Source organism: Misgurnus anguillicaudatus, chromosome 25, assembly GCF_027580225.2.
Source record: "Misgurnus anguillicaudatus chromosome 25, ASM2758022v2, whole genome shotgun sequence".
Classification (NCBI taxonomy): domain Eukaryota; kingdom Metazoa; phylum Chordata; class Actinopteri; order Cypriniformes; family Cobitidae; genus Misgurnus; species Misgurnus anguillicaudatus.
Window position 1 is genome coordinate 13866384 of NC_073361.2, and position 26130 is coordinate 13892513.

Consider the following 26130-nt stretch of genomic DNA (forward strand, 5'->3'; position numbering starts at 1 on the left):
CATTAGGGGGCGCTGTGATGCATGTGGCTGCCACATTCAGGTTATATTGAGGTCCAAGTACTTACAAGGGACCATAGTTAAATATGGATGGTCGTTTTACATTTGTCTTCTGTGCACTTGGAAGACTTTGCTGAAAAATCGATGTGACATTTAACAGATTCTGTAAAATCTGTATTTCTGAATGGCCCGAGGACGGGATTAAGTAGATTTGAAACGAAAGTATTTAAACAAATAATATGTGCAGGGAGCATTCAATTAAAATCATTATCTCATGTTTGATGGAGGTGGCATTTAGTGGCTTTTGCATCTGAGCTCCTCATTTGTAAACGTAACATACCCAGTCCCAATCCGCGTGCATTTTACAATGTGAACACTCTTTAGTATATCTCCTATTGTTTATTTTGCTGAAGAAAAAAGTAATCATACAGGTTTCAAACAACATAAGGCTAAGCAGATATAAAATAAAAAAAGTTGTATTTTTGCGTGAACTGTCTCTTTAGATGTTACTTTTATAGCACACACAGTGAATAAACTTAATTTGACCCTTTATTTGACAGTTGCTAGTGAGAAAAACAACTAAAAAACTTTAACAAAGATCAGAGAGTGCCGAGCAGCATCACACTTGTAAACACAGTTTAATCTAACAAGTTGCTTTTGCAATGCGAATGCATGCTTTTGCGGCTAATGTGTTTCATCTTTCTTTACATACAGCGTTCTCAAACAGCTGTGTGTGTGTTTGTGTACGTCCCTCCCTCCTCAGAACATCAGGGATGGGCCCTAAACACACACACACACACAGGGAAAACACCCATATCTGCACATCCTATGTGTGTGCAACAACCTTATCACACCGCAGATAACCATGCGCAGGAGAAATGTTTTGCCTACCGCAAACTGCTTTCACAAGGAGAAGGAGGGGCTTTATTTTTCCTTTAAGAACGTTGTAACTGACATGTATACACTGTGTGTTTTTAAACTCTCTTCCTTCTTTGACTCCACCCACCCGAGTGAATTTGAGCAGGTGCACCTGCTTTCATGCCTATGATATTTCTTTTGTGTGGCTTTGAGATATGGTTACATGAAGTGTTAAAGGTCAGATGTTATAGCTTACATATTTGTCATGCATTAAAAGAACATAAAGCCATTTTTGGCCCTTGGTGTACTTAAAGAAATATAAATAATCATTATATCATCTTACAGTCATATGCAAAGTTCAGATGAGCCCCTTTCACTTCCATAGTAGGATTAAAGTATACTATGGAAGTGAATGGTACTCATGAATGGTTTGGTTACAAAGATTCCTCAAAATATCTTCCTCCGTGTTCATCAAAACAAAGACATTTATACAGGTTTGTAACAACATGATAGTGAGTAAATGATGACAGTATTTTCATTTTTGTGTGAACTCTCCCTTTAATCCCGCCTTTAGGTCATTCAGAAATACCGTTTTTTTAGGCAGAATCCATTAATAATGCTAATTAAGAAATCATGCCAGACATTTTGCGGACCCTCTTGATTTTGGTTTAATTTCACATAATTATCAAATTTTGAATACATATTTTAGTTAAATAATATCTTTGAAGCCCTTGGTACAGAAATGTTTATCTGTTATGTGTGTTGTCCATATTGAATCATCCCACATCCAATCATTTTGCCTCTGTTTTTTTTCTGTTAGAGAGTTACTGGAGCAAGTAGCTGAGTTTGAGAAAACTGATTTCAAACCCAACAGCAAGGTGAGTTAATTTAGGTATTCTTATCTTTAAAGGATTAGTCCATTTTCTTAAAAAAAGTCCAGATAATTTACTCACCACCATGTCATCCAAAATGTTGATGTCTTTCTTTGTTCAATCGAGAAGAAATTATGTTTTTTGAGGAAAACATTCCAGGATTTTTCTTATTTTAATGGACTTTAATGGATCCCAACACTTAACAGTTTTAATGCAGTTTAAAATTGCAGTTTCAAAGGACTCTAAACGATCTCAAACGAGGCATAAGGGTCTTATCTAGCGAAACGCACTTTTAAACCACAATTTCTCATCTATCTCCGGTCCTGTGACGCGCCAGCGCGACCTCACGTAAATGCGTAATGCCGTGGAAAGGTCAAGTGATACATATATGAAACACACATTTGCGGACCATTTTAAACAATAAACTGACACATTAATTAGTATCATTTGACATACAACAACGTCGGAACGGTCCTCTTTCTCCACACTTGGATTTGTCATCCGTGACCTCTTGACGTGATGATGTATGAGGTCGCGCTGGCGCGTCACAGGCCCGGAGATAGACGAGAAGTTGTAGTTTAAAAGTGCAAATTTTGGCAAAAATGGCAATCGTTTCGCTAGATAAGACCCTTATGCCTCGTTTGGGATCGTTTAGAGTCCTTTGAAACTGCAATTTTAAACTGCATTAAAACTAATAATTGTTGGGGTCCATTAAATCCATTAAAATGAGAAAAATCCTGGAATGTTGTACTCAAAAAACATAATTTCTTATCGACTGAACAAAGAAAGACATCAGCATTTTGGACGACATGGTGGTGAGTAAATTATCTGGATTTTTTTAAGAAAATGGACTAATCCTTTAATAAATTCTTGTTTCAGTTGTTTTACAGTGTTTTATGTTAAAGGTGCACTGTGTAGATGTTTAGCGGCATCTAATGGCGAGACTGTGAATTCGAAACGCATAGTGAAGCTACGGTAGCCGCCACAGGACAATCATGTCATCGTCTGAGACAACATAGTGACCAAATGCGCAGTTTGTCAGTTTAAAGCTACTGTAGGAATATGACGGCGACTTCCACCAAGGGTGACCCGTGGTGTATGTAGATAAAATCTGCTCATTCATAGGTAATAAAAACAATACAGTTCATTATGTACAGGTCATAATAATATACATCACTATATATATATATATATATATATATATATATATATATATATATATATATATATATATATATATATATATATATATATATATATATATATAGCATTTCTGTCAAGAGATCCTTCTAAAAGTTACACAGTACACCTTTAATTTCACCTGTAACAGTACAGAAGGTTGACGTGTTTGTTATCATCAATAGCTGGGTTTCCATCCAAACATGAAGCTTATCTTTTCAGAATCAGCAAAAAAAGAAAAACAAAGAAATGCAAATTAGGCGCGTTTCCATCAAGTGGTTTGAGGGAGTGGTATTGGTAATCTAGTAACCAACAGTAAAGAAAACAAAGTACGCGTGGAAAATGGAGACAGGACTGTATGTAGTCATGATAAAGTTATTAATTTATTAGCAGTGCAGCGTGTAATTGCCAAACTGAATGCTGTGCACAAAAGAAAAAATGCAGCATTTTGATGCAAGAACAGCAAGGACACTGCGACGACGTCAAGCCACATATATGGTAAAAACAACTCCATCGGAAACAGAGAAATTCCATTGGAACAGCTAGACGGTCAGTCCCATGTGTTTAGCGTTCGGAATTAATTCGACAAATGCGTTTCCATCTCCCATTATTTGCATTTACTCTTTTTCACATAAGTCAAAAACTACCTCAACTGAGCATAAAAAAATTGCCGTTTCCATCACTCGTTTTTGATGCGATACTTCAAAATGCGCATAAAACCACGGTGATGGAAACATGGCTTGTAATGTTTTGTAGTACATTAGATGCGCAGATTATGCAGTTAGTGGTTGATATAGTGACAGATCTTCAGCCTTTTAATGTTGTTTGTCAGAGTATAAACTTCCTTTTTTGCTTTAAAAACATATCTTGTGATGTTATCACTGTAGTTACTGCTTGGCGGTCATGAGTACAAAAATTCTCCTTTTAAGAAATAAAGATCTGTTATTGTTCTTCAGAGGTCATCCTCGTGGCATTCATATTATTTCTTTTGTGAAGCACAAAATATGAAATTTAGGGCTATTCTCTAAATACGCTGCAAAATGTCTCAGTTAAAGTATATTAAGATCTCTACATTTCTTTAGTCCTCAATAATTACAGTCTTTTGAAGCCATACAGCAGCTTTATGTGAGAAATAAATGAAACTTGTGAATGAATGATGACAGAATTTTCATTTTTGAATTGTCTTCAGATGAATCAAGAGACCAGTAAGCCAAAATTAGCACCACTAAATGAAGGCGGTGTATCTGAACTACTTCAGAAGGTAAACAAGACTTTACATTGATATATTTATAGCATAGCTGTATATGATCTGTATACAGCATGTACTAAAATCTATAGAAAATTGGATATGCAGGTGTACACATGTACTGTACTGTACTGTATGTCAATGACAAAACTAAAATAGATGTTTTTGTTCACTTTTTCATGTCAGGAGATTTCCAGACTACAGGAGGATAATGAGAAATTGAAAACTAGACTTAAAACATTGGAGTCTCAGGTAACAAACTAATAGTAAAATGAGACCATACTGTCGTCTCAAAATACTTGTATTTGTTTAATTGTTTTAAAAGGCAAATGTGACCTTGTCCGAGATACAAATATTTGAAAATCTGGAGTTATTATATGTTATAGGTTTAACTGTTGTTTTGTTTTAGGCCATGAGTGCTTTAGATGACAAATCTAAAGCAGAAAGGGCCTTGAAAGACCTTCAGAAGACCCAAGTTGATCAGCAGGTATAAAATCTAGGTCCCTCTTGCTTTATTTTCTTTTTTTTACATTATTCTCATATTTTGTCTTTGTGGTTTTATTTTTCATCATTTCTGTTACCTTTTTGTTTGCATACGTGGAAACTCTATGGTATGTGCTGTTTATGTGCTGTTTATATGCATTACTTTTTACATTTTTATATCTGTATTATTTAATGTATTCAACACGTTTACAACCTATTTTTGTCCTTTGGCAGTCTGCAATGCACACTCAGGAGATCGCAAATCTAGAAGACACAGTAGCAGCAATGCAGGCTGATTTTGAGAAGACCCTGAATGCCAACGCTGCTTCTCAGAAGGACCTGCACGAAAACCTGGTATCTGCTAAACATGACCTGCTCCGCATCCAGGAGCAACTAGCCTTAGCTGAGAAGGTGACCACAATATAACCGCATTATTACTTTTTTAGGGCTGTAATGATTAATCGTGTGTCCCATAAAAACAAACGGCTGAAATCGATTATTATTCGCAAGGCTGCGATTCTGTGTTTCATGCACAACTTGTGCGTGTACTACGGCATTTGGACAGTAGGAAGTCCTTATCAATCTAAAATCAATAGGAGGGTGATTCTCACGAAAACTTGGTTTTAAAAATGTCAAGCATGAAAATGTAAAAATTGCTTAAATTTACTTTTTTCCCCACCAGACATTGAAAAACAAAGTCTGGAGTAAATGGGAACATTAATTTAAAAACTTTTACTTATCATTTAACACTTTTTGTAACATAATTTAAAAAATGAGTCCTAAAAAATCTCATTACCGCAACAGTCAGAAAACATCAACACTGACATATTTTCAAAATGACATGACAAACCTGAAAGAACATCATTTGGAGATTCTGCACATGCATTTAAAATCAAAGTATTATGCTTCTATTAATTAAATTAACATTTAATAAGCATCTGTTGCGGTAATGATGATCAAAATGTCGTGTAAGCATTCTGACAAGACAATATTTCAAATTAACTGTAAAAAAATGATCTTACCTGGTAGCCATCTTGAAGTAACTGGTCCATGTGCTTGGTCACTCAAAATCAAACTTTATTAAAATTCTGTATGTGTACTTAAACTGTTCTCAAAAAGTGTTGCGGAGGATGAGAACATCACATCATTTTCCTAATTTTTCTTCATTATTATTATACATGAATATTCAGTAAATATTTTTTCTGTCATCTAAAGTAGTCTAGCAAAACATCCATTTATTTTTTTTTCTTAATATTTTTGTGTTAATTTGATTAAATTACACCATAACGCATGTTCAAACACAGCCGGACACATTGCGGTAATAAGAATTTCAGCAGAAAATGAGATAAAATTTACAATTATAAATTCTTATGTTGAAATCACACATTGTGCAAGGTAGAACACAGTATTGTGTTAATTCTGATGCTTTTTAATGTTACTATATTACACATTTTAAAGCTAAAATCATTAGTGCAGTGGTGTTTCAATGGTTTCGTGAGAATCACCCAGGAGTCGTTTATAACGCCCATTTTAAAAAAGCAACACCCATTAAACAAAATCATTTAAAATATTCTTTATTATTATGAAAATACCTGAAACAATTTAAAGAACAGCGATATAAATATTCCTGTAGATGTTTCCTGGAATAGTGTTTGTAATGCTACTTCTTCTGTGGCACAAAGGGAGTTTCTGCATGAGAGCGCCCCCTGGCTTTGGATTGTGCCGGGATTTCACCGTAATTCATTAAAATTTATTCATTGAGAAAACACATTTGCACGGTTAATCGTTACAGCCATATTACTTTCCCATTTAAAGGGATGGTTGAAGAGCTCAAATACAAAACCCTCTAAGTACAGCTGACATGTTTTCTTGTAAATTAGCATTTTTAATCAAACCCTTAATTAGATATATAACGATTACCGGTTTAATGGCTAACCGCGATAAAAATGTCCAACCGCGCCATTTTTTATTAAAAACCCTATCCAGCATCAACCAATTAAAGCAGTAACGTGAGACAAACACATTGATTCACGTCTGCACCCATGTGGTTGTGATGACAGTGCTTCTCAACTGAATTTACATCTAAAAAAATTTCACATTTAGGGAAATCTAGTTGTACTGACACATGTTTACTTAATATCTCTTTAGGCTGATCCATCTTTTCGATTCATTTTTTATTAAATGATGTGATCTGATGAGTTTAACACTCTGGGGTCCAAAACGCGGCACCGCATTTTGACGTGTTTTTTTTCATCAAAGCAGAATCAACTTAAAATACTCCATCATTAATAATCATAAACTAATTATAAGTGAAAAATATTAAAGTTAAATCAAAATATTCTTTCATGTGAATAAGTTGGTAAAATGTTTTTTTTTTTTACATCTTTTTGTAGCAAATTCCCAACTCTACAAGATCCAATACATTTTTGTTGGTGTAAAAAATGTTTAGTATGTGTTCCTTGGCCTTATTTCAGCAATTTTAATTTTTTATTTTTACTAACCACGCATAAACATTATTTACTTAATACAAACATGTACACACATGTTACTCACATATTATTTTACCACAGTTTGTGCTGAATACAATGTTAAGTGATATTAGCCATTAATATGTTTAAAGGTCACGTTCTTCCTGATACCATTTTTTAAACCCTAGTTAGTGTGTAATGTTGCTATAATAGCATAAATAATTCCTGTAAAATGATAAAGCTCAAATTTCACTGCCAGGCGATATATTTTCTTCAATAGAATTCCTCTTTAAAAGCCTACAACGAACGGCCGGTTTGGACTACAGCCCTCTATTTCCTGGTTTAATGACGATAGTAAAACAGCTCGTTGACTAAACTCCGCCCACAGGAATACGTCAGTCACCAGCTTTGGCTCAAACGGCTCTGCTAAGCTAAGCTGCTATCGAATCACAGCACACTAAACAAACTACACAATCAGAACTCGATACGTATTTTTGAAGGAGGGACTTCACATAACAAGGAAGACATCAGCCTGTTTTGAGGACAGTGAAAACAGCGCTATACAGATAAGTAAATTGTCTGACAAATACCGCTTTTTTTACATGTGAAACATGAACACATGTTATATTGCCCACTATAAACACAATCAAAGATTCAAAATCACAGACAGAACGGGAGCTTTAAAGCAACTGAAAAAAGACCAAAGAGCATGTCAGAACCTTTGCCAGTGTCCCAACATCTGCTTTACTCCTGGGTCATAAATGACACCCGATTTCTCACAACAAACACAGACCGACTTACTGATTTCTCCTGTGTTTATATGAAAATCTAATTTACTCACTTGTGTTTTATCTGAACTAGATGAACATCTCATGACCCCAAATGTGCCAAATGTGAATAACGTTAATGTTATTTATTTGATGTTTATGCGAACAAAAGTGCACTTACATGTAAAATCAATTTAAAGGGGACATTCCAGAAGGCATTTTTAAGATATTACATAAATCTTTGATGTCCCCAGAGTACATATGTGAAGTTTTAGCTCAAAATACCATATAGGTAATTTATTGTGGCATGTTAAAATAGCCACTTTATGGGTCTGAGCAAAAATGCACCTTTTTGTGTGTATCCCTTTAAATCCAAATGAGCTGCTCAGGTGGGCGGAGTCTCAAGCGCTCGCGCTGTAGACAAGACAAAGGGAGATTCTCTCATGAAAGAAGTTAGTAAGCGATGTTCAGCATTATATATTTGAACAAGTTTAAGTCAATCATCTATTTTATTCCTACTAAATACATGTTTATCAACAGATGGGGAACATTGTGAAATAAAAATAAAGACTTTTAGGTCTCATGCTGCCAGTGTTTTAAACAGGCACAATGATTTTCAGCATGTTACATTAAAATACACGTCCACAAACACTCAGAAGTTTACTTTTTGACCAAACCACACAAGCACATTTAAATGATCTGTAATAAAACAACGCGTTTAATGCTTAAACTTTAGAGAAACAGATCAAATGACATGTTTAAGTTTATTGTGTACACATATTGAACACATTCGCGTTTCTGTCAGTCTCTCACTCTATCTTTTAACTCCTCGTATTCATTTGAAACTTGAGAGAAACATTAACAACATATTTATGCTTATTGTGTATGATAGTGAATACGTGTTGTTCTCTCACTCTGTCTCGTGCATTAATCCTCGTGTTCATTCATATGAACTTCAGAGAAACATATTAAAAAACATACTTGTATTGATGAAAGTGAACCATCACGTTGCTCTCTCTCTCTCTCTCTCTCTCTCGTTCGTTCGCTCACTCGCTCTGTCTCTTGCACTAAGGTAACGTTCTTAAACCTTTAGAAAGACCATTAAAACTACACGTTATAAGATTGTAGGCTACTATTTGTGTGTTTGAGGAATACAAACGCGCCGTGCTGTCAGTCATTCTTTCTCTCTGTCTATCGCACTCGTGAGGCCGCTTCATGGTTGGATATCACAGATGAAGGGGCGGTATCATTATAATAAGATCCCCTTAATACCTCATGGGGGGAGCGAAATCCGAATGACCTACTGTATATATTCACATGCTTGCAGAGAGAGCCTTACCAAAACAAAGTTAAAGGGTTGCTATTTTTCATGTTTTCTGGGTTGGTAGAAGCACTGGGGACCCGATTATAGCACTTAAACATGGAAAAAGTCTGATTTTCATGGAATGTCCCCCCTGCATCAGTACGTTTTTTACATTTCTAGAAAGTGTTCACAAAAATGATAATATTGATAATCATGGTGATTTTGGTCAGTATAATCATGATGTAAAGTTTTCATGTCGTTTCATCTCTACTCTTAATAGATTCTGTTATCAGATCTGTATTTCTGAATGGCCTGAGGTGGGGATTGGTGGATTTTAATGAAAGGTTTTAATGAATACGTGCTAAGAGCATTTGGTTGATATCATTATCTCATTTTTGACGGCTTTTGCATCTGAGCTCATCTAAAAATAAAATGCTTTTAGTGCTTACTCATCCTTACTTGTTTTTTTACCAATTCAGGAACTGGAGAAGAAATTTCAGCAGACCGCTGCTTACCGTAACATGAAAGAAATTCTCACTAAAAAGAATGAACAGATAAAGGACCTCAGGAAAAGATTACAGAGGTACACTTTCAGTTTGAATGTTACGACTACCAAACTAAATTTCAAATAGTTGCTATTCGCTGTTTGTAAATTATTTGTTTTTTTTTTTTTGCATTTGTTCTTTCTTTAGATATGAATCAGATGAGTGAACAATCGACCTACAGAAGACACATGCAAAGATCAACAATGGGACTTTTAATGGATATTACAGAAAATAAAAAAATGTTGCCTGAGATGTTATACATTACAAAAGGCATAATAATATATGATGAGAAGTAAATTTCCATTGGTTAAGAAACATTACTCGGACATGACACTACAGTTGTTTAGTAATTTCTTACTGCTCGGTATTGTTCAGCGTGTCTACAGCCTGAGTGTCGAGGTTAAGGTCAGTTTGCTACAGAGAAAATGTAATGTTAGGAGGTGTGTTTTCATTTCTCCTAAAGGGATTCATACATCCTTAAAATTGCTGTATAAATTCTTGGTTCTTGGTATGACTGACCTATCTTTGTGTTTAAAATCACACCGTTTATTACGTTTTTTTTCCTACAATAAACTAGAAAGTTTAATATTGATTAGATGATAACATCCCAAGAGAATATCAGCAACGCTTTCTGACACCACAGTGGGGCACCAGTTGACACCCTTAATCCTTTACTTTTACTTTTAATTTGAATGTTTTGAAACACCTTGTGTACACTCAGAGGACCTTAAAACACTAATACAGACTCATGTTGTATTCTGCGCAACAGTGGAGGCAGCAGTGTTTTCAAGCATTTCTTGTATTGCACATTTATTGTATATTGCTGACTGTCCACAGTATATTTTTGTAAGACATGTGTCCTTCTTTCTTCAGTTAGAAAGGATTACTAAAACAGCTACTGTATGTAGGAGTGACTCTACCTGTGGTCGGAGTCTTTCATTGTGTGTAATATGTATTAGTGTAAAAATATTATGTGCTTTGGTCTGATTTATGCTCATTTTACATTTGAAACAGTTACTGCTAAAACAACCAAGTACTAGGATTTGATCTACAGTAAATTGTGGTAGTCTGATTATACTACAGTAATTTAGTGTAGCATAATTTAACTCATCAGTGTGCATAAACCAATTGGAAATCTATTAAAAAGGAGCTCATGATGGGTTCTGAGATAAAAGGTGAGGTGAAAGAATGTTAATATTGTAACAGGTCTGGATGTTTACTGATGTGTGACACATGCTTTGAATTTTGCCTGTGCATGCAATCATGTGATTGTTGTGAGTTTGATTTAAAGGTCACCTATTATGCCCATTTTTACAACATTTAAGTCTCAGGTGAAGTTTCAGCTCAAAATACCCTACAGATCATTTTAAAGCATGTCTAAAATGCCCCAATTTAAATGCTTTAAACGCTAATGAGCTACTACTCCTCACTCCCTTACCAAATGAGACTGTGAGCAATTTCGGTTAAAATAGATATGATTCATCTGAATAGAGTTTGAGACAATAGTATTTCAATATTGAGATATGGCAGACAGCGTACAACTCGCTAAGGGTGTAAACCATGGAAATGCAGAACTGTCAGTCGGTGGCCGTGGGCAGGGCTTAATCAGTGTGACATCACATTAACAAGATAATCATAACGGCATTAGAGTTAATAGGATTAAAAAAGAAGGAGAGGGTGGAGTTTTTCATTGTATGGTGGTTGTGTTTACACACTGCCAACCAGTGTTGGGGAAAGTTACTTTTAAAAGTAATGCATTACAATATTAAAGTTACTCCCCCAAAAAGTAACTAATTGCGTTACTTAGTTACTTTTCAAAGTAATGCTTACGTTACTTTTGCGTTACTTTTTCTTACTTGGCTGAGGCTTGATCTCTTTTAGGCCTTGCAGGTGTTCTTTATGATCGCAAAAAATATCAAGCTCAGGCGCACAGAGTGCGTAATTTTACGTTTATATGTTAACTGGCATTACTTTTTAATAAAAGTAACTTAAATATTAATGCGTACATTTATAAAGTATAAATACTCGTTACTTCAGAAAAGTAATATTATTACGTAATGCGCGTTACTTGTAATGTGTTACCCCCAACACTGGTGCCAACACAAATTTAACTGTCCAAAGTTTGGATAATAGGTGCCCTTTAATAAAACAAAACTTTTATCAATCATTAATTTTGCATATACAGTACATTTATGTATAATTGACATTTCCAGTGTTAGCAAGTGGCATATATCTGCTAAAACAGCACAACTTTATTTGTGATTTAAGGTACAAGTTCGGTGTTTTACACTTGGGGCCCTGTTTTCAGATTGTTTATGATGAAGTGGAACGGTTTTGACTGAAGTTTCGACATGTGATGCTGGCCCGGGAGTTTTCGCGTGTTTGTTGTTTCGCCTCCCACCTCTATAATGGGTGTATAGGTGCACAGGAACAATCCTTCCTAAAATGCATTAAACTTTCGTTTACAAAGACGTAAAATTCACCGAGTGGTCGGGGGTGTTCACTGGTGTGCTCACACGGAAATCGCTGCAAAAGATGCTTTCCAACAGGTTTTATCTTAGTTTTGTCCAACTCCATTGACTTGTATACGATGTGCTGTGAGGTACGGTATTACTCCGCCACCGGAAACATTGTTTGTATTCTTGCAATGGGCAAAGGTGGATTATCGCCACCAACTGGGCTGGAGTGTCTATTATTCAAGCTCTCAACAGAAGAATATACGGGTGTGAGGCGTTTGAAAAAATAGTTCCACAAGTTTACAACGAATGCTAAAACACCTGTTGGAAAGCATCTTTTCCAGCGATTTTTGTGTGAGCATATCATTGAACACCCCTGACCACACGGTGGGTTTCACGTCTTTGTGGACGAGGGTTTGATGCATTTGGGGAGGGATTGTTCCGGTGCACCTGTGCAGCCATTGTGGAGGTGGGAGGTAATACAAGAAACACCCGAGAATTCTCGGGCCAGCATCATGTGTCCAGGTTTCGGTCAAAACCGTTCTATTTCATCGTGAACAGTCTGAGAACGGGGCTTTAGATGTAAAATACCGAACTTGTCCTTTAAAGATGATGAAATCGAGTCGGCGGTAACCGCCTTGTTTATAGTGAAACTCTCAAAGCCTCTGTCTGCCTTACAGTAACCTACAGTAGAGTTGTCACACTTATGTGTGTTTGTATGCTTGGATGAGCAGTGGCTTATTTCTGTATTTGTAATTGGTTCAAAACTGAAACCCACAAAAATAAAAATATAGCTTTTACCAAAATGACTTGACAAAGTGTAGTCTGTCTTGCATACTTTGACCTTAAACCAATGTCTTACTAACTGAATGAAAACAGATACCGAAACTACTGTGATGCTCAACACTGTTACAGCATCTTGCAAGCAAAGTGTTAACTGTTATGTTGCTAACCTGAAACTTTTAAATGTGAGAGATGTGCATGCAATGCAGTGTAACCTTATTTAACTAAACACAAATTAGCATTATTCACTTGATAAACTAGTATGAGCATTTGCCTTATCGTTACTGCATCAGTTAACAAATCTCAGCAAAACAGGCAGGAAGTGGTTTCTGTCTGACATGCTACTCTACTTTTTTTTTGCTTACTACCAGAATCAAAAGTTCCAGAGAAGAATACTACGTTAATCTCTTCATTTTTCACCATGCTGATCATTGTTACTGTACTTGTGCGGTATATTGCTCTGTGCTACACAGAAAGGCCCCTAAAACTTTAAGGGGATTTTTAAAGTCACCAACATCCTTTCAGTTTTAGTCATACATACACTGGCATACATAGAGAGTCACATACAGTGGGTATGGGGACACTGTCATTACTAAAAAAGTTGACGGTCGATTGTTATTTTATTGGATGTTTGACAAGAGGGGGGATTTATACTAAAATTTTTCAAAACTCTGATGCAGGTTAACCACGTTTAGTGGCTGCCATATGGCAACTTGTTACATTGTGTAGGCCCACTGGTTAACCTGCTGTGTGTGTCACATAAACACCATCGGCGCTCGAGAGATAGTATACAAGTCTTAGGGGCTCCATATGACAAAAAATAAATTTCTTTGGCCAAAATATGTTTTAAATAAATGCTAAATACATTTTGTAGAAAGTAAAGCTTAATTAAAAATATTTTTAGTTTTAACCTATCAACATACACTCACCTAAAGGATTATTAGGAACACCATACTAATACTGTGTTTGACCCCCTTTCACCTTCAGAACAGCCTTAATTCTATGTGGCATTGATTCAACAAGGTGCTGAAAGCATTCTTTAGAAATGTTGGCCCATATTGATGGGATAGTATCTTGTAGTTGATGGAGATTTGTGGGATGCACATCCAGGGCACGAAGCTCCCGTTCCACCACATCCCAAAGATGCTCTATTGGGTTGAGATCTGGGTACTGTGGGGACCATTTTAGTACAGTGAACTCATTGTCATGTTCAAGAAACCAATTTGAAATGATTTGAGCTTTGTGACACAGTGCATTATCCTGCTGGAAGTAGCATCAGATGATGGGTGCATGGTGGTCATAAAGGATGGACATGGTCAGAAACAATGCTCAGGTAGGCCGTAACATTTAAACGATGCCCAATTGGCACTAAGGGGCCTAAAGTGTGCCAAGAAAACAACCCCCACACCATTACACCAACATCACCAGCCTGCACAGTGGTAACAAGGGATGATGGATCCATGTTCTCATTCTGTTTACGCCAAATTCTGACTGAAATCGAGACTCATCAGACCAGGCAACATTTTTCCACTCTTCAACTGTTCAATTTTGGTGAGCTCATGCAAATTGTAGCCTCTTTTTCCTATTTGTAGTGGAGATGAGTGGTACCCGGTGGGGTCTTCTGCTGTTGTAGCCCATCTGCCTTAAGGTTGTGCGTGTTGTGGCTTCACAAATGCTTTGCTGCATACCTCGGTTGTAACGAGTGGTTATTTCAGTCAAAGTTGCTCTTCTATCAACTTGTTGGCCCATTCTCCTCTGACCTCTAGCATCAACAAGGCATTTTCGCGCACAGGACTGCCGCATACTGGATGTTTTCCCTTTTTACCCCATTCTTTGTAAACCCTAGAAATGGTTGTGCGTGAAAATCCCAGTAACTGAGCAGATTGTGAAATACTCAGACTGGCCCGTCTGGCATGAACAATCATGCCACACTCAAAATTGCTTAAATCACCTTTCTTTCCCATTCTGACATTCAGCTTGGAGTTCAGGAGATTGTTTTGACCAGGACCACACCCCTAAATGCATTGAAGCAACTGCCATGCGATTGGTTGATTAGATAATTGCATTAATGAGAAATTGAACAGGTGTTCCTAATAATCCTTTAGGTGAGTGTATATTTAAAAAATGTATTTCAGGGGAACAAAGATGACAACAAAGCGTTTCGTCTTGGAGGAAAAGTGCACCCAAAAAAATAAATAATTTACTCATCCACATGTTGTTGCAAGCCTGTATGAACTCATTTGTTCAGCTGAACACAAAGGAAGACATTTTGAGCAATGTTTGTAAACAAACCGTTTTTGAGCACCATTGACTTCCATAGTAGTATTTCTTCCTACTATCAAAGTCAATGGTGCTTCTGTTTCCTGCTTCATTACAAATATCTTCCATTGTATTCATCAGAACAGGGAAGTTTATGCAGGTTTGTGGCAACATCAGGGTGAGTAAATAATGACAGCATTTAAATTTTTGGGTGAACTATCCCTATAAGCATGCATACAAAGTTACTTTTCTAGCTCGGAAAATGTAAACAGTGGTTTAACATAACCAGCTTAGTTCCTTAATTGTGTAATAGTGTATCTACTCATCTGACTTCCAGGTCTTATCAGGACAAGCTTTTGCACTTCTGCTGAAGACCTACAGGGGTAAATAAATAGTTTAGTCATGTTTTTTTCTACCGTTTCTGGTCGTTTGTGGTTATGCCCTGTGCCGATCTGATCTCGCTTTCATACCAGGTCTAGTATTCGAATGAGTCAGTTTTTATAATCCATGTGTCGGGACTTTCAGTTTAACTGTAGTAAATGGTATATGTGGCATAACGACAGATCAGCATTACAAGGAGATTTCTCACGAAACCATACTCTCTAACCCGGGGGTGCCCAAACTTTTTTCTACCAAGGGCCAAAAAATCTAACCTGGCTGAGGGCTGTGGGCCAAAAGTAAATGTTGCTGTGTTATAAAGTTGCCCTGATTCTCCTAATTTATAATTTTTTAATATTTAAATGCAGTTTTACTTACAAAGGTAATTGTTGTAAAAAAGAAATAATTTTGCCAATCATTTTTAAATTTCTTTTTGTCTTAGCCATTGCCTCGACCTCTATATTGTTAGCCTTATAGTACCCGAGTTCATTGAGTTTTGTGATGCATGCTATATCTATACACCTTCAAGTATGCATGTACATTAAAAAATTCACTTTAATCCTTGCATTTAATTTCAATTTACATTTTTGTAATGACGGCCAAATTAAAGGTCATTGCGGGCCAACTTTTTGAAAAATTCCTAAATGTTTTTTGATCAGAAGGAATAAGGTCGTAAAGTTTTTTAATCATTTTGTCACTGCATCTGGGACTTTGGATGTGTGTATTATTCTGGCTTATTGCAGGTGAATCCGTTCTGTTTTGCTGATTATCAGTGTTGTCACCTTTGCGTGTCTCACATCCTGTACGATAACTTTCCCATACTCTACGCCGTCTACGTGCCGGACACAGCCATTTCTTTTTCTTGTCTGTGGTCTAAACTGAGAAAGAAAACGACACAGTCGTGGGTAAGACATCTCATCATCACAAAATATCTGGGTACTTCAGAGAACAACAGCCCCTGTACACCAATAGTGAAACTATCAAGTTTTGCTACTGAAACTTTAGGATGCTTTCACCAGGAAGGCCTTGTGTTGTGTCTCTTTCTCAGTAGAAGCGTATAGCCCACATCTGTGTGTCTGCATATTTAAAAATGTTTTAATCTTAACATTAAAAAGTACCGCACATACCAATTCATGTGAGCATATACTGTACTATACAGCAGTCCTGCAATCCTTATTAACATGTCATTTCTCGAGTAACATTGGCACAGTTTACTTAAAGCTGTTTAGGTTTAGCTGATTGTAGAGATGGGTATTTGTGAAAGGGACAGACAGTTGTAATTGTGGCAAGATTTTGAGGAAATAAACAAAGTAAAAGCGTGTCAATCTCTCTCTCTGAAGACCAAAAGGGATTTCCATTATACAAACAACATACAAAAGTCCCAAGTGTGTTTTCTCTAGCAGTGTTTTGGTATCAAAACACAGAAACACTATAATTTAATCTGGAATTTCAATAGTATCATGTTTGTTTTATAGTTTTGGGTATAAAAGGGAACACGTTAAAACCACACTGTAAATACAAGGTACCAAAGCTGTATGTGGCACTACCCTTACAAAAAGTACAACATTGAGTGCATAAATCCTCAAAGATTTATTGACCTTTATAAAGGGTATAAGACACAGCTTTAGTACCTTTTTTTGACAGTGTACAGACAAGGTCAAAGTTCATGATGAAGGCAGATTTTTTGTCTTTGTGTATTTTATATGATCATTTAATCCAGTTTATTACAATTTCTGTACGGTTATACATGACTTATACAAGTATATATTACTGTATTTACCTTTTAATATTTGTTTTGTGATGCATTTACTCTTCCCAGACAGGGTTTAGATTAATCCAGGCCTTATATTAGGAAATTTACGTAGTTTTTACAAACAAACCTTACAAAAACAATACTGGTAGGCATTTTGAGTCAAAACAATGGCACTATTATACACTCACCTAAAGGATTATTAGAAACACCTGTTCAATTTCTCATTAATGCAATTATCTAATCAACCAATCACATGGCAGTTGCTTCAATGCATTTAGGGGTGTGGTCCTGGTCAAGACAATCTCCTGAACTCCAAACTGAATGTCAGAATGGGAAAGAAAGGTGATTTAAGCAATTTTGAGCGTGGCATGGTTATTTCACAATCTGCTCAGTTACTGGGATTTACAAAAGAATGGTGTGAAAAGGGAAAAACATCCAGTATGTGTCAGTCCTGTGGGTGAAAATGTCTTGTTGATGCTAGAGGTCAGAGGAGAATGTGCCGACTGATTCAAGCTGATAGAAGAGCAACTTTGACTGAAATAAGCACTCGTTACAACCGAGGTATGCAGCAAAGCATTTGTGAAGCCACAACACGCACAACCTTGAGGCGGATGGGCTACAACAGCAGAAGACCCCACCGGGTACCACTCAGCTCCACTACAAATAGGAAAAAGAGGCTACAATTTGCACGAGTTCTCTAAAATCGGACAGTTGAAGACTAGAAAAATGTTGCCTGGTCTGATGAGTCTCGATTTCTGTTGAGACATTCAGATGGTAGAGTCAGAATTTGGGGTAAACAGAATGAGAACATGGATCCATTATGCCTTGTTTCCACTGTGCAGGCTGCTGGTGGTGGTGTTATGGTGTGAGGGATGTTTTCTTGGAACACTTTAGGCCCCTTAGTGCCAATTGGGCATCATTTAACTGCCACGGCCACCCTGAGCAGTGTTTCTGACCATGTTCATCCCTTTATGACCACCATGTACACATCCTCTGATGGCACTTCCAGCAGGATAATGCACCATGTCACAACTCTCAAATTAGTTCATATTGGTTTCTTGAACATTGCAATGAGTTCACTGTACTAAAATGGCCCCCACAGTCACCAGATCTCAACCCAATAGAGTATTTTTGGGATGTGGTGGAACGGGAGCTTCGTGTCCGGGATGTGCATCCCACAAATCTCCATCAACTGCAAGATGCTATCTTATCAATATGGGCACCCATTTCTAAAGAATGCTTTCAGCACCTTGTTGAATCAATGCCACGTAGAATTAAGGCAGTTCTGAAGGCGAAAGGGGGTCAAACACAGTATTAGTGGGGTGTTCCTAATAATCCTTTAGGTGAGTGTATCTTAAGACATGTGTCAGTACAAGTTGTTTTTAAATTAAGGCGGCTCAAACATGCATTTTAGTCTGGGACATTTTCAGATCTAAGTGGACCCGTGAAGACCTCTAGTCCCCAGTTCTTATGTCAACCTAGAAAATGTGAAAAAGATCAACCCAGTAACTTAGTTTTATTGAACCATTCTCTGCAAGCATGTGAAAAAATAGGTCATTGAAATTTGGCTCTCCCTGTGATGTCAGAAGGGGATACCACTCCTTAATCTGCACTATCCAACCACGACACTGCCATTTAGTTTAGATATCAGTTCATTTGCATTTTGTAGGACACACCCTAAAACGCCACATTTTTGCTCACACCTACAAAGTGTCAATTTTAACATGCTATAATAAATTATTTATATGGTATTATGAGCTAAAGCTTCACATACACACTCTGGGGACGATAAAGACTTATTTGATATCTTAAAATGTCTTTTGAAATGTCCCCTTTAAGTTCTAGAGAAGGTAAAACAAAAACGTATAAGGGGAATGTTTTGTATATTATAATTTTTTGTTTCATTTTCCTCTTTTGAACTTCCTTTTTGGTTAAACTGTCTGCTCTACTTTAAGTGTTTATATTATATACATACAACACTTTCACTTTCTCTGCTAAGTTATCACTGTTTTAAGTGTATTCAAGTCATGTTTAACATTTTTTTAAATCATGTTGTTTTAAATCATCCTATTAAACATCAGACTCAAGGTAACCTGACCGTGACGATGTAATCAAGCCAGAAGATTTCATCTTTTGAGTCACAGGGGTGCACCATACCAACCCACACCTTTACGTTTCTGTGCCACATAAAGCATTTTCATTCGCTGTAAGTGAGTATGGACTGAGTTCAGAAAGGTTCAGAGAAGTGTTGTGGATGTCAAGTGACGAAAAAGACACGTGACTGTGGTCAAGGCGTAAGTTAGTATAAATTGCCGTACACACTGCTGGAGGCAGATTATGTATGATTGATTGAAGACATTTAAAGATCTGTTGGGATTCGCCCATAAAAATGGAACAGTTCACAACTTCTGATTGTAAGTACATATAAAAAAAAATATTAGTGATTTACTGTTTTCTACATAAAATCATCCTATATAATGCAAAGAAATATATAATCTTAATATAAGGTTGAAATTGATGAAAGATTGAAATTGATGTGAAATCAAAGAGTTAATTTAAACTTTGATTTCACAGACAGGGTCACATATATTTTGTATTCATTCAAATCATTATTTAATTAGTTTTTAATGCAGTTTTCTATATTCACATATTTTCAATATAAAATTTTTTTGTCTTGAATTAGATGAAGCTGACACGTTTAACAGCACAGATGAATTGGTGAGTAATACCAAAAAGATTTTTTTTGTTTCCAATTTTATTGTTTCAATGCATATGTAAAATAAAACCTTTCTTTGTGAAACGTTGCGTTCTGAGAAAATCCCATCATGCTTTCATCATAACAGAACTACTGCAGTTAAATACTGTTTAATTCATAGCAGGTATCAGACCCGTGGTTAATCTCTGTTCCTGTTAGTGATGCATGTTTCAGACACCGTAGTACTGTATGTCAACTATTTCCATCTGCGATTTAAACCTATACCTCTCATTATCCGAGACCCCATTTGGATCAACATCACAAAAACAAATTCGACTGTTACCGCAGCGTTTGTTAAGTAACATCATAAAAAAAGATTTTCCACAGCGTGCGTCACGTATTCTTTATCTCTCATCTATATGTATGTATGTCAGCGTGGAACGGCATCTCGATTCGTACTGCGTGCTCCATAGGGGCTCTGTTCATGTCGACCCCTAGGGTGGGTGATGCTCTGTTCGCACACTTCAGAAAAAGTTGAAAGAGGATGTGGATGCGGTGTACTGGTGTGGTTTCTCCAATAGAGACACCTGCGCCCGAGCTCAGCTAGGGAAGGTGTTTCGTAAATTTGATTGTCGGCTCGCTGGGGCGTGATGTCACACAGATTCGCACTTTTACTGATCATCTGAATTACAGCTCAAGGATGGTGAGAGACAGCTTTACAGCTACTAAACCACTGCAGACAGGAAGTAGCTGCGAGATAAGAAAAAATCTGACAAATACTGTGGGAAAACTCTTTAAAATTAGTACATAAGTGAAGGCCAACATGAATTACTGACATTAAACTGCGACGTTATGTTGTCGAGATTAGATTAGATGCTATTAATAGTACTTCCTTAAAATTCGGTTGTAAAATTTATTCACCCTCGTGTTTTCCAAACCCGCATGACTTTGTGAAACACAAAAGAAGAACGACTGTAAGCACGATACAAATATACTGTAAACATGACAGCTTTTCTGTAACTGGGGTGGCACCCTTAAAGGATTAGTCAATTTTCTTTAAAAAATCCAAATAATTTACTCACCACCATGTCATCCAAAATGTTGATGTCTTTTTTTGTTCAGTCGAGAAGAAATTATGTTTTTTGAGGAAAACATTCCCGGATTTTTCTCATTTTAATGGACTTTAATGGACCCCAACACTTAACAGATTTAATGCAGTTTAAAATTGCAGTTTCTAAACGATCCCAAACGAGGCATAAGGGTCTTATCTAGCGAAATTACTGTAATTTTTGCACTTTTGAACCACAACTTCTCTTCTTCCTCCGGTCATGTGACGCGCCAGCCGATCTCACGTAATACGGCATCACGTCAAGAGGTCACAGATGACGAATACGAAACTCCGCCCCAGTGTTTACAAGTGTGGAGAAAGAGGACCGTTCCGACGTTGTTGTATATCGAATGATACTAATTAATGTCTTTGTGTCAGTTTATTGTTTAAAATGGTCCGCAAATGTGCGTTTCATATATGGAACACGTGACCTTTCTACGTCACTACGCAATTACGCGAGGTCGCACTGGCTCGTCACAGGACCGAAAGATAGACGAGATATTGTGATTTAAAAGTTCATATTTTTATTTTTATTGCCAAAAATGACAATCGTTTCACTAGATAAGACCCTTATGACTCGTTTGAGATCGTTTAAAGTCCTTTAAAATCCGTTGAAAAAAAACTTTGTTGAGTTAAGTGTTGGGGTCCATTAAAGTCAATTTAAATGAGAAAAATCCTGGAATGTTTTCCTCAAAAAACATAATTTCTTCTTGACTGAACAAAGAAAGACATCAACATTTTGGATGACATGGTGGTGAATAAATTATCTTGATTTTTTTTAAGAAAATGGACTAATCCTTTAAAGGTTCCTTTTTGTACATCACATTGAAATGTTGCACCTTTCGGGGTACAATATTATACCCTAAGGACCTATTGTGTACCAGTAAGGGATACAAAACATTTACGGTACATTCAAACAGTAATGCACCCCAAAAGGTACAACATTGTATAATGTTTTGTATACCAGTAAAGGTACAAAACGAAACCTTAGGGTACCACCCCATGACAGTGCAGTCCCTTTGTTTAAACGCATCTGCCAAATGCGTAAATGTAAATCTAAATCCATCTTTTATTTTTGCCTTTCAGTTTACCGAATATGATTCTGGGCCAAGCGGATTATGTGACAGGCAACTGGTGCGACAGTTTAACAAGTCCTTCGAGCCGCCTCTTTACTGGATCATCTTTGTCATAGGGGCTCTGGGCAACCTACTGGTCGTCAGCATCTTCACAACCGTGCGCAACCGCCTGAAGACCATGACTGACGTCTACCTCCTGAACCTGGCAATTGCGGATCTCCTCTTCCTCGGCACGCTGCCCTTTTGGTCGACGAACGCATCTCAGGGCTGGGTGTTTAGTGACGTCATCTGCAAAGGAGTTTCTGCCGTCTACAAGATCAACTTCTTCGCCAGCATGCTCTTGCTCACCTGTATTAGCGTGGATCGATACATCGCCATTGTACATGCGACGGAAGCTCACAACCATAAAAACAAACGGATGCTTTATAGTAAGATAACTTGTGCTTTTGTGTGGGTCGCCTCTTGCCTCTTAGCTCTGCCGGAATTTATTTTCGCCAAAGTGAAAACCTTTTCGTCCCAGTCCAACTCTTGCGTCATGGTGTATTCGGTTTTAGACAACAACCAGACCAAAGTCCTGGTGTTAGCTTTACAGATCTGCGTTGGCTTCCTGTTACCTCTGCTGGTCATAGTGATATGCTACTCGGTTATTATTCGTAAATTGATGCAGGCTCGAAGCTTCGAGAAACACAAAGCTTTAAAGGTCATCTTTGCTGTTGTGGCAGCTTTCGTTTTGTCCCAATTGCCATACAATGGGTATCTGATCATAGAAGCCGCTCAAGCTAATAATGCCACGATAACGGACTGTGACGTCATGCTAAGTTTGGATATGGCTGGGCAGATTGTGAAGGCTCTTGCCTACACGCATTGCTGTTTGAATCCCATCCTGTACGTCTTTATTGGAGTTCGCTTCCGCAGGGATCTCTTGAGTCTGATTCAGCGTCTGCCCTGTGGCATAAAACTGCCCGAAAACAAATTTCAGCAAGTTCCCAAGAGGCCTTCTGTTATGTCGGACACTGACACAACGCCAGTTTTTTCCTTATAGACCAACCCACTGTAATTGCAGTATTCACTTATTTTTCGTTATGTGCATTATTATCATATCCTTATCATGTTAATGTAGTTAACCAGAACCATTATGGGAAATTATGCTAAAATGAAGTTCAAAATGGGAGATAGTGAAGACTTTGTATATAACTTATCAATTTTGTAGTTGTACTTTTTAGGTTTGTCATACATTTTTTCTACAGAAACATTGTAAGTAATTGTAAATAGGTATTGAGCTCGTGTGACTTATTTTGAATAAAGTGATACATTTATAATGATTTTTTTATGTTTGCTTGCTTTTTTTTAAACGTAAATATAATTATATATATATTGGACTCTGGACCAAGTGGTGAAGGTCAATCTAAATGTTGAATAAATGAGCTTTTCATTGATATGCTTTGTTAATTTAACTTAGTTTTTAAAGTTGTCCAAATGAAGTCCTTAGCAACACATTACTAATGATAAATACATTTTTAAAGGGACACTCCACTTTTTTACAAAATATGCTAATTTTCCAGCTCCCCTAGAGTTAAACATTTGATTTTTACCGTTTTGGAATCCATTCAGCCGATCTCCGGGTCTGGGGGTACCACTTTTAGCATAGCTTAGCACAATCCATTGAATCTAATTAGACCTTAGCATTGCGCTAAAAAATAACCAAAGAGTTTTGATATTTTTCCTATTTAAAACTTGACTCTTCTAACATCATGTATTAAGACAGATGGAAAATTAAAAGTTGTGATTTTCAATAGCAGGGGACTATTTTCGGGCACTGCGTAATATCATTGCACCTCCTTTGTGTAGTGTCCCTTTAAATATATTTACAATAGAAAATTTACAAAATATCTTCATGAAATATGATGTTAACTTAATATCTAATTAATGATTTTATCGTAATACCGTAAAATATCTTATTACTTAATTACTAGCATAAAAGAAAAATCTATAATTTTGACCCATACAATGTATTGTTGGCTATTGCTACAAATATATACCCATTAAGACTGGCTTTGTGGTCCAAAACAAGATGAAAGCTTCAGAAAAGCTCATATGTTTAACAATGGATAGTCAAGTGGTTTAACAAAGGTTACTGTTGCTTAACTCATTTGTAATGGGAAATAAAGTGATTTTGCACCAGATCAGTGATGGTACTGGCATTGGTTAATTTACGCCTATACAAACGTAGAGGTTGTACCACAAGACACAAACCGCAAGCGAATCTCTAGAAGTGAATGGCACGAATATAGTTTGCTGATGAGCTCCACCACAGCTCTGTAAAATGTATATTTGGATACATTCTTAAAAATAAAGGTGCAACAAAAGGTTCTTCATAGCACCTTTATAGAAAAAACCTTTCTGGTTCCTCGAAGGACCAAATGTTTTTGAAAGAATCATTTCTTTCTTACCTTTTTATAATATAAAGAATATTTTTCCCTAATCTTGTGTGAATAAGAAAGGTTCTTCAGATGTTAAAGGTTCTTTGGAACCATACAGCCAAAATGTGGTTCTTCTCTGGCATTGTGAAGCACCTTTATTTTTAACCCATTTAATGTAAATAAAATTAGGATTCATATGCAGGAGTGTCATATACATTCATGAAACAATAGAGTAATGTGAGTCCTAGCCATGGGTTAAAAACAACCCAGCATTTTAAAAGTGTAGATAGTCTGACCTCACTGATGATAATGTTGATATCTAAACACATAAATTCCCACAGATAATCTCTGATAATGCCAAATTTGAATCTCTTTATTCAGTGTGGAAGAGCTATTTATGTAGTAATATTTAAAGATAGGCCTATTCACCTAAAAACAACCCCTCGTCCCATGTTTGGTTTAAACCCCCGAGAGAAAGCCACATGCTGTTTTTAGCTGTTTAACGTATTTTTTGTGGTACAAGAAAGGTTCACAAATGTGGCTTCTCATCTCACTCAATTCTGTTTTCACTCTGACTGTTGCTATGTCTGGAGTGAATTGAATGTTGAATGTAGGCCTACTGGTTGACAGGCACAATTGGTTTATGGTGGCAATGCACGAGTGACACAGCGGTTTCAGAAAGCAAGACCTGATGAGACCCTTCATGCAGAGTCAAATGCCACATCATAGTAATGCAGGATTACCATGCAACTGCAAAACAATGTCTTACAAACACTGGCAATGCAGAAAGACATGTGCACTACGCACAGCATAAGTAATATACACTATGGACAGGAAATATTTCACATTATTTCAGATTGTTTCAAAATGGCCTACAAAGGATGTTCAGGAGCCCCATAATAAATAAATAAATAAATATTAGAAAAACATTAAACAATAATTTTATTTAATAGTTTAATAAAATATTTCAGAAAAAAGGTACAAAAGCTGTCACTGGAATGGTACCAATGGCGGCTGGTGACTTCTCTTCCGAGGGGCCCAAATTCAAAATATGTGTCTGTTGCGTCATGTGAACAACCTGCTGCACACGCATCGAAACGGTTTATGATAAAAGAGACAAAATACTTGCAAGACACTCATTTAACACTAAACTCTGTTAACACATGGGATTAAGCAAGTATCTGATAAACGTGAGTGTTATTTTTATCATAAACCCTTTGACGCATGTGCAGCAGGCACTTATTTTGACAAGACACATGATGCACATGGTTAACATGACGGACCGAACCCATATTTTGAAATGACGAACCACACACATGACTAAACATGACATGGGCTAAATACATGTTGTTACATCGTGCACCCTCAAAAAAGAAGTTACTGGCCGCCACTGGACGGTACAATTGAAAAAGGTCCTAATATGTACAGATATTTACTTTTGAGGGAACAGTGTGTACCTTTAAGGTACCAATGAGGTAGCAATA

General features: G+C 36.8%; 2 protein-coding genes across 4 annotated transcripts in view; both read left to right on the forward strand.

Annotated features, from left to right (window-relative positions):
• lztfl1 (leucine zipper transcription factor-like 1) overlaps positions 1-26130 on the forward strand; it is a 42262-nt gene that overhangs the window by 11689 nt on the left and 4443 nt on the right. Inside the window, exons 4-10 of one of the 3 annotated variants that reach the window (XM_055181433.2) lie at positions 1676-1733; positions 4096-4167; positions 4339-4404; positions 4562-4639; positions 4870-5046; positions 9653-9756; positions 9866-10705. In XM_055181433.2, coding sequence (XP_055037408.1) covers positions 1676-1733; positions 4096-4167; positions 4339-4404; positions 4562-4639; positions 4870-5046; positions 9653-9756; positions 9866-9884 — 574 coding nt within the window. In that variant the 3' untranslated portion in view covers positions 9885-10705. Of the gene's footprint in view, positions 1-1675; positions 1734-4095; positions 4168-4338; positions 4405-4561; positions 4640-4869; positions 5047-9652; positions 9757-9865; positions 10706-26130 lie in introns of those variants that run through there. The other 2 variants (XM_055181434.2, XM_055181435.2) reach the window with 2 other exon arrangements.
• Positions 19633-23662, forward strand: ccr9b (chemokine (C-C motif) receptor 9b). Its single transcript, XM_055181432.2, has 3 exons — positions 19633-19761; positions 20031-20065; positions 22237-23662. The coding sequence occupies exons 1-3, from the start codon at positions 19737-19739 to the stop codon at positions 23266-23268; spliced, it is 1092 nt and encodes a 363-aa protein (XP_055037407.2). The 5' UTR covers positions 19633-19736; the 3' UTR covers positions 23269-23662.

Coding starts and splice junctions, on each gene's coding strand:
- ccr9b (XM_055181432.2), top strand. CDS start 19,737: ATGGAACAGTTCACAACTTCTGATT. Junction 19,762..20,030: donor ACAGTTCACAACTTCTGATT/GTAAGTACATAT, acceptor GTCTTGAATTAG/ATGAAGCTGACACGTTTAAC. Junction 20,066..22,236: donor TTAACAGCACAGATGAATTG/GTGAGTAATACC, acceptor TTTGCCTTTCAG/TTTACCGAATATGATTCTGG.